Source organism: Spodoptera frugiperda, chromosome 16 (genome assembly GCF_023101765.2).
Source record: "Spodoptera frugiperda isolate SF20-4 chromosome 16, AGI-APGP_CSIRO_Sfru_2.0, whole genome shotgun sequence".
In the NCBI taxonomy this organism is placed as follows: domain Eukaryota; kingdom Metazoa; phylum Arthropoda; class Insecta; order Lepidoptera; family Noctuidae; genus Spodoptera; species Spodoptera frugiperda.
Genome location: NC_064227.1, coordinates 4464140 through 4473627, shown reverse-complemented (window position 1 = coordinate 4473627; position 9488 = coordinate 4464140). Strand labels below are relative to the sequence as shown.

At 37.2% G+C, this 9488-nt stretch overlaps 1 protein-coding gene across 18 annotated transcripts in view; it reads right to left on the bottom strand.

Annotated features, from left to right (window-relative positions):
* Nucleotides 1-410: 410 nt before the first annotated feature.
* LOC118280717 (ankyrin-3) overlaps nucleotides 411-9488 on the bottom strand; it is a 133345-nt gene continuing 124267 nt past the window's right edge. For 16 of the 18 annotated variants that reach the window (XM_050699402.1, XM_035601040.2, XM_050699399.1 and 13 more), the window contains 3 exons: nucleotides 5845-9423; nucleotides 5520-5595; nucleotides 411-2414 (listed from right to left, as the gene is read on the bottom strand). In XM_050699402.1, the coding sequence (XP_050555359.1) occupies nucleotides 2384-2414; nucleotides 5520-5595; nucleotides 5845-9423 (3686 nt within the window). In that variant the 3' untranslated portion in view covers nucleotides 411-2383. Of the gene's footprint in view, nucleotides 2415-3635; nucleotides 4860-5519; nucleotides 5596-5844; nucleotides 9424-9488 lie in introns of those variants that run through there. The other 2 variants (XM_050699401.1, XM_050699400.1) reach the window with 2 other exon arrangements.

Sequence of the window (9488 nt, the reverse complement as noted above, 5' to 3'; positions counted from 1 at the left end):
AAAGAATTCCACTCCCTAGCAGATTGAGCAAGTAAACTTGAAGCGGTGGCGCTTCACCAGTGCCGGCGTAATGGCAAATGATACCCCGGGCGAAAATATTGTGGCGCCCACTAGAGGGAAGCAATATCAAGTGTTCGTTTTTTGCTGAAAAATATGCATATGCACAGAGCGTAGAGCATAGTTCTGAGGGTTTGTAACAAGAGAGGCAAGAGACTCCTTAACTGCAGACCTTGGCGCCCCCCAGAATTTGTCATCCTGGGCCATCATGCCCTCCCCCTTAACGCCGGCACTGCGTTTCACTGATTGTCTTGTGGTCCGATGGTGGAAAGGACTACGGTGAATCAAGTTGTGCTATCCTCCGCACACTCATCGTAATGTACCGGTAAAATATGTAAATAAAACGTCAATAATTTTTTTTTAATAATTTTATTATTTACTAAAAAGCAATAAATATATCGAACATAGACTCTATCAATAAATTAACAAAATTTATGTTAACTTTACATAAACTTCATATTTGGCATCACAGTACTTTCGAAATGTTATGTAGGTTTGTGGTAACACACAGACAAATTCATCACTTGATTTCAAATCATTTTGGACGTTAAGACACTGAACATAAAGTATGTTTTCCAACAATACAGCCCTGATTGAGAGATTTTTTCCATTAAGAGCATAAAATTTAGTGAATTTTTAACATAACTATAATTAGGTTATTTACACTCCTAGGTCGATCCAAGACACATACTTTACCATCTCAAGAATTTAAATTACACATAGACAGATATTTTCAAACGATTGATAACATACAAATGCAAATAACATTAATAAATCGAATCATACAAAACATTTAGTAAATATTTTATTTTTTAATCTTGCAACATTTAGTTCAAAGCCATGTACACACTGGTGGGTAGGATGTCAAATGTCAAACTTTAACTGTCACTTTTTTACATTGTAAAACTTATACAATTATTTTTAAATATTTATTGTAAAACGTAGATAAATTAAACAATTTGTATATTTAACCACTAATTTCATTATTGTATATTTTATGTTTTTTTTAATGTCTATTCGCTATTGTCGCGCGTTCGCGTTAACGTGTACATAGCACAATATCTAAAATTATTAATTTATCTATGTTTGTTACGCTATAAAATGGTAAAACTTACTTAAACGGTGCACGTAATATCTTAGTGAAGTATGACAAAAATGTTACATAATATATCGATATCGATAAACTCTTCAACGTCAGAATCAGCACCACTATTGTATCGATATTATTTCAATATTAGAGAACCAATAAGCTTTATATCAAGTCGAGGAAGAGACGTACCAAATTGGGAATCGAAGCATACACTTTTCTTACATAGATGCAAACATTTGAGACTATCGATAAAACTAACGCTCTCGCTTTTCTATCGATCTTACGAACTATTTTTTAGGAAAAACAGTTACAATATTTAATATTTAATAACCACACGCAGCCAATATAATCGCAAGCTATTTGAAATAGCTTCTGAATAATTGGTGGTTTTTATAATTATTTTTGCATTATCGGCACCAGTTTTTCGCGCTCTGGCGATAAACTGAAGTTAAAACTTTAGTTTTTTCACTTTACACAAGCACCTCTACTTTGTAGCTGTTTTATAATTTAATTTTACAAATTACAGGCTTCTCATAATAGAATTTCTTCTCCCGATATCCATAACAACAAGGCTCACGCAACAGTTCTACTCAGATACATTTTTACTTCTATAAATATGAACTTTTTGAAGTTTATAAATCTCGACGCTATCTACAGTCTCCTACTGACTCTATTCAGCAAATTAATATAAAAATGGAACACATTTTTTTGGAATTATTTAGCCTAACTATTGTAAAGGCTTTAAACGGCACACGAATTAGTTTTTCAAGATATTTCTAGGCAATTCAGGGTTACAATGCAAGTTTAAGATTTTAAGAATTTAAGTTCATCCATTGCTTTGAAAATTGACATTTATAATTTAATTTCTAAACATCGATGTTTTACTAAAGCAACGGGACAACCCTTGACATTTAGCCGTAATAGATTAGCACTTGACAACGCGGCCAATGAACTACTGCGATATATTTTAATGTATATTGAGTCGACATTACATTACAATAAAGTGTACTTTTCATTAACATCACTTTCAAAAGGAAAATTGTCTTAAAATTATGTCACAGAGTATGGAAAATACAGAAGACACACTTGTATCTACAAAAACAACTATTTAACAAGTTGATAGAATTTTGTGACATTTTAAACTTTATGCTTCTTCAGTATTTTCCATATATGTTGTGTTAATGCTAAATTGTATAGTGTTAATAGACGCGGTGCGATGGTTCATCGAGGATTTCTTCATGGATTACGCCGGAGTTTTGCGAAGAAGCTGTAAAAGTTACAATTTGGTTAGGTATTTATAAAGCTAACACGTCCCTTTTAATTGTTTCACAAGCTCTTTATGAGAAAAGAAAACTGTCTAATTTACTGCAACTTAAACATATAACGGTAAAACAGGGTGAATAGAATTCAAAATGGCTGAATAAACACTAAAATGGGGTGAATAGATGTTAGAATATTTTCCCAACATTTATTCACCCCTCTTCTGTATCTATTCACCCCTCGAATTCTATTCACCCCGTTTTACGGTAACAAAATAATCAATATTTGATAGATTTTCTCTGAAGAAATATGTTACTTATACAATCATAGTTTTATTATAACTTTCTAGAGACATACTAAATTAATTAATAAGTTATCGGCTTACTCACTGTAACTGTTTGACGAGGACGAGGTAGCAGCGCGACAATCGTCAAATGCTGCTCATGAATATGAGCCTCTAGCATGGCTGGAAATTAGTAGAGTTCCTCGTCAAACAGTTACGTGAGTAAGCCGATAAAATAATAATTAATCATAGTTTTACAAATTACCCATGTGTATCAAAACCTATAGAAGTTTTAAGACATAATGAAGAGCTTGTGAAACTAGCAACAGAAAAACAAGAATAGCGAACAAAACTTACCATAAAGTGTGTGCAGTGCAACATAAACGATGACATGGAATGGACATACATACATAGTAACAATAATTTGTACATTACGGCCTATTGTAGACATTTGACTTCTAAAATATTGTTATTAACGGAATAATTTTGAAGCGGCACCTGGTTACAGTGAATATGTATGCAACCGGATCTGAATGTCAAGCAAAATAAAGTCACATTTAAAATTTATGCAACGCAAAAGAGACTAAAGCATTTAATTTCAATTAGAAGACTTGGTTAAATTTAATTTCCAAAATTTTTGCTACATGATGTTTCTAGGAAAACTTACTCAAAGTCGTTCCATTTATTTCATATTTGGTGATAAAATTACTATTAAAATGGTCGACAATAGGCCATAATATACTTTCACATGAGTGCCATAGGTGTAGTGCACACAGTGGTTGCAAAATGAAACAAAAACTACTGCATTTATGTTTAATTTGTACAAGGAGCTTCGTGAAGTGCTATTAACACAATTAGGGTGGGGAAAGTTACCATATCGATAAAAAAATATCGATTTTTTTGACAACGGCTTCGCAGGGCTGTCAGCAAATAAAAAGGCTAAAGATTGTTCGAGAATGATCTCATATAATATCTTATACATGTATAACAACTTACAGGGATGCATCACAAGCAACAAGCTATGTTATATAATCGTTTCTCCCGTCTATACCTATCTAATAATCTTCTGAACTATGTATATAGCTTTAGATTTACATTGAGACTCTTGACTATATATTTTTAGAACGATTCAACATCTTTATTTACTAATTTCGCTTTGTGACATTAGCAGGACAAGCACTTAACTTCAGTATTCAAGCAAAGTGCTCAAGCCGCTAGCAAAATTGACAAAAATATAATAACTAGCAGATCTATTCATGTTCAATACTACAGATCAACGGTATTCCTATATTAAAAGCGTGTACAAACATGCTTGTTCACTTTACAAAGCAGTGTAGACTCTACAAATAAAACACAATAAAATAAAAAATAAATTATGCAACACAAAACACTGATTACTAAGATCTAGTCATAAATAGTACTTAAACATTTATTTATAATAAAATGCAAAATGTTCACATTAAAAAAAGATAACAATATTTCCATGTTGCAACACTAGTCAATTAAAATGAAACAGATCTGTAGTCAAATTAATAAATTAAAAAAATATAAAATTCATTTAAAAATAATAATATTTTATAATCATTAAAATATATTTTGATTTAGGCAAGACATGATTAAATTCTACAACATTATACTTATTTTTTAATAAATTGTTAAACATTTTATATTATAAATCTCGATTCTAAGATAAAACATTAATCATTCTCAAAATTATTTTCGTAAACATCGAATTATTAAAAAATGATTTCTTTGAAATCGTATGATTGTTAGTCAAAATTGTATAATATTTTGATTTGACGAAACTTTAATTGTACTCTAAGGTACGTGGACATACAGACAAAAAAAAATCTTAATAAAAATATCGATATCGATAAATCGAAAAGTATCGATGGAACATTGTTCATAAAATGTACAATTGTGAGCGTCACCGACCGTTTTAGTGCAACACCATTTTATTGTGAATAAAACTGTACAGAACTGTATATTTTTTATTGTTTTAATATTTAAATTACAAATAAATAAGAGATCAATGATTGTTGTGTTGGTGTGTGGGTAAAACGGTCGAGTATGGCGCGTGTCGAAATAAATAAAAGTATTATTAAAACTATATCATACATCGTGTTCGCCTTTCGTTCGCCTTATTTCTTCCTCTTTAGTTTCGGTATCCTGCAAGGCGTGCGTGTGAGTTAGGAGCAGGCAATATGTGAATTATTTATATATAGATGACAACTGTGAAACTATTTATCCCAAAACCTTAATTATTTCTACCCAGACCATAGTATACACAATTTACAAATGAATTAATACTAACTACAAATGAAATAGTAAACAGTAGCCTTAGTATAAGTTTGCTTTACGTTTAAAAGCACGTTCGGTGCTTTGATTGGTTGGTTTATTCGAGCCGGCCAATCAAAGCGCTGAACTATCGTGTTGATTACTTTAAACGCAAAGCAAACTCGTACTAAGGTTATTAAACTCAGTGCTGAACCCATACTTATTGACAAAAGGGTCAGGAGAAAGTAATCATAGTTGTAATAAAATCCATATATGTGGGTTTTTCGATTTCGAAATTCCTAATAAACTACATTAAGTTTTATCCATTTTTCTTTTCTTTATTGATATTCCTAAATATTCGTTTCACAGTTAAATATTATTTACTCAAAATGCAGTGGATCTTTCTCATCATATCACGTCGGGGATTTAGAAGTGGGATCGTACTTTCGTCGTGAAATTAGTCAAGTGTAGGTTGCGTGCCATTATTTACATTAGTATGTACTTCATGGGCAGTGTGGCTAACTACTGGATAATAATTAATTCTTATCTTACCCGGAACTCTTCTTGTGTGGGGAACTTTGTGACTTTTCAGACTCCAGTAACTTGGTGCTCGAATCCTTCATAAATCCTGTCAAAGGCAAAGCATTTATTTCAATTAATGCGAAATCAGGCACTTTTGAAACGTCAAATCGAATTGTCTGTCAGCGAAGCTAGGTGCTCGTTCCAAAGTGTAGCTTCGAATGAAAAGAACGAACAGGAAACTACATCGTTACTCTTTAAAAGAAAAAACTACTGGAAAATATTATTTGTTAAGTTAGATGTGGAGTTGAGGATAAACATTATTTGGTCGTTTGTTAAGATAAACAATGAATTGTACCTTTGCCTGAAGAACCGAAGACAGAACTGCCCAAATTGTTCAGACTGCTTGTAAAGTTGTCTGCTTCCCTCGCGACAGCCTCCGCAGCAGCCTGCTCAGCCCCTCGCACGCCCTCCGCGACCTCTCCCAGTCTATCACCAACAGCCTCTACTCCCTCCTTGCCTGCACCCTTGATCTCCTCAAGTTTATTATCAGCTGATACTTGGAAACCCTCGAAACTACTCTTTACGTCACCAAACAACTGTTTTGAACTCTCCTCAGCATGTTGCTGCGTGTCTGACAGGACTAGCTTCGCGGAGTCATCTAGACTGTCGAAGGTATTGCCGGCTGAACTCTGGAAGGAATGAAGAGTGTCTTCAGCAGAGCTGCCCAAGCTGTGAACGTCATCCCTCATGGAGGCGAACGTGTCCCTGGTCGAGCTCTGCATCTCATCCCACTTATCCTTGGCCTCGCTCACTTTATCCTTCGCCGAACTTTCGACCTTATCGAAAGTACTCAAGGTTGAGTCTTTAGCGTGATCGAATGCCTGTTTCGACGACCGCTGCAGGTCGCTCGCTTTGTCAGCAGCCGATTGTTGTAAGTATTCCCATTCTTCTTGTCCTGACTGTTTGATGTCATCGAATTTGTTGCTTAGACTAGTTTGTAATTCTCCCTTTTTGTTTGACGCTGCATTTATCGCGTCTTCTGCTGATTTACTGATTTGTTCTGTCGTGAGTTCAGCTTCTTGCCTTATCCTGTCCAATTCGTTCTTCGCTGCGTCTTTGCTGTCATGGAAGGCCTGTCCGAATTCGTCGGTTTTGCTTTGTATCGCGCTGTCTACTGCTGCTGTTTTGTCGTGAATAGCTTTTGATGCTTCGCTGGCTTTGTCATGTGCTGCGTCTTTTAGTTCACTGGCTGTACTTTCGACTGATGATTTGATTTCTGAAGCCTTTTCTTTGGCTAAATCCTTGGCTTCGTCCGCCTTGTCGTGTCCAAAGCTGAATGTTTCACTGATAGCGTGGCCGATACCGCTGAACGTGTCCTTGATAGCTTCTCCGAAACCGTGTGATTTCTCGTGAACTTCGTGACTAATTTCTCCAGCTTTATCGTATACGGCATCCTTAGCGTCTGAGGTCTTATCGTGGATCGCGTGACCGACATTGCTTGCTGTGTCGTGTATGTTGTTGCCTACATTACTGGCCGTGTCGTGTACTGCGCTTCCAAAGCCAGTGAATGTGTCGTGGACAGCGTTGCCGAATTCGCTCGCTTTGTCCTTAGCTTCGCTGGCTTTGCCTTGGATTGCTTGTCCGACTTTGTTAGCGCCATCTTGTACTGAGTGTCCGATCTCACTGGCCTTGTCTTTCGCTTCAGCAGTTTTATCTTGTATCGCTTGTCCAAATTCATTAGCCTTGTCTTTCGCTTCAGCAGTCTTGTCTTGTATCGCTTGTCCTAATTCATTAGCCTTATCCTTAGCTTCAGAAGTTTTTTCCTGTAATGTTTGTCCGAATTTGTTTGCTTCATCATTAATTGCGTGTCCTACTTCGCTAGCCTTTTCTTTAGCTTGGCTAGTTTTGTCGTGGATTGCATCTCCTATTTTTGATGCCTCGTCTACCACGGAATCTTTAAAGCTGACGGTTTTGTCTTGGATGGCATGTCCTACATCAGCAGCGGTTTCTTGGATAGAGTCTTTGACTTGCTTTGATTTGTCAGCCACAGCGTCTTTAGCTTCGGCTGTCTTATCGTGGATAGCTTGTCCGACTTCTGAAGCGGTTTCATTGATTGCATCACCTACTTCATTGGCTTTGTTCTTAATGGCATCTTTAGTTTCGCTGGCCTTTGCTTGGGCAGCTGCTGCCGTGTCGTGAATAGCGCCTTTTACATCATCAACTTTTCCTTCCACTGAAGCCTTGATTTCACCAGTTTTTGATTCAACGGCCTGCTTGGCTTCAGAAGTCTTGTCCTGAATAGATTTCTCAATTTCATCTTTCTTATCGTGAGCAGCCTTCTCAACTTGCTTCTTCTTATCTTCAACGCTTTGTGCAAGTTGTTCAGCTCCTTCTTTGAGTTCATCTTGTTTCTTGGCGACAGCATCTTGCAGCTCATCTTTTTTCGCTGCAGCTTTGTCCAAAGCTTGGCTGGCTGATTCCTTACCTTCAGCGATTTTACCTTTCACCTCTTCTTCGAGTTTTTCTTTTTCCCCGAAGATATTGTGGACCAGACCAGTGAAGAAGTTCTTGCCTTCCTTCGCCTTCTTTTTGGCTTCTTTGGCCTCTTTCTTTAGTTCCTTCTTTGATTTTTCCTTGACTCCCTCAAAAGAGTCGCCCATAGACTGGAGTTTTTCATTAGCAGATGCCTTCGCGTTGTCTAATGCGTCTTGAGCTCCCGATTTTACATCCTGAGCTTTACTGCTGATAGCATCTTTAGCTTCATGGACAGCTTCGGAGACTGCGTTAGCGCCTTCTTGTGCTTTGTGTTTAATATTGTTGGCAGCACCTTCAGCGGCTTTTCCTACTTGAGCTAGTTTCTCGCCTTCTCGGAGCTTCGTTTCTTCAGCCCTTTCCATGGCCATGAAATTGATCATCATTGCCTTACTGTTGATATCATCCTTAACAACTCCAGCTTGATGGATTACGTTGTCAACGAGGTTTGTAGCTGAAATCTTAGCATCCTCTACTTCAGAAGAGATGTTATTCTTCAAATCACCAGCCTTAGCGTTCACATCATCTTTAACTTTCTCCGCTGATTCCGCGATATCGCTAAGTTTACCGCGAGCACCATCTTCTAGTTCGTGTAATTTATCCTGAGCACCAGATTTAGCTTTTTCAAGATCACCGAGTAGATCATTGGCTGCGTCACCAGCTTTGTGTTTAATTTTGTCCTTTTCATCTTCGATAATGCATAAGCCTTCTGCTAAATCACCATGAACTTTATCAGACACATCGTGGAGTTTCTCATGGGCAGCGAAGTGGACTTGTTCTATCCTGTCGACGACGTTAGACGTCTCATCGTGTCGGTGTTTCTGGCCCTTCTTATATCTTCCTTCGCAGCAGCCGACGTAGAATTGGAACGGATCTGTTTTTTGGGAGCACACTGGTGTATCAACAGGCTGCATGCGTTCATACTGTTCGTAGAGATTATCTTCGATGGGTTTCGAGTTTTCTTCATCCACAACCAGTTTGGTTGCGTAAACCTGGTTGCTGATATCGTCGTCCCCTTTCTGGTGGGGTGCAGTTTTAAGATCTTTGAACACATCGTCGATTTTACCTAGGAGATCTTCGCTGATGATTCTGGGGGCAGGTTTGGGTGGTGACTTTTCTTTTTCCTTAGGGTCTTTTTCTTTGGGATCCCTTTCTTTGGAGTCTCTTTCCTTGGATTCTCTAGGTTTAGGCTGTGGTTTGGGAGAGGTTTCTTTTTCATCTTCTTTGTCCTCGCTATGGCTGAAGACGTTTTTGACCTTGTCTGCGAGGCCGCCGAGGAAGCCCACGCTACCTTCTGGCTTCTTCTTGCCTTTCTCAAGGGTGTTCATTGGGGTCTTATCTTCGTCTGAATCGAATGTTGCCTTAGTCTTGTTGGAGTCTACGTGAAGAGCACCGCCATTGACTGTAATGTTGCAAAAGGAATTATTGTTTTCTTTATAGGATATGGTTGCGACTATTTTAATGCTT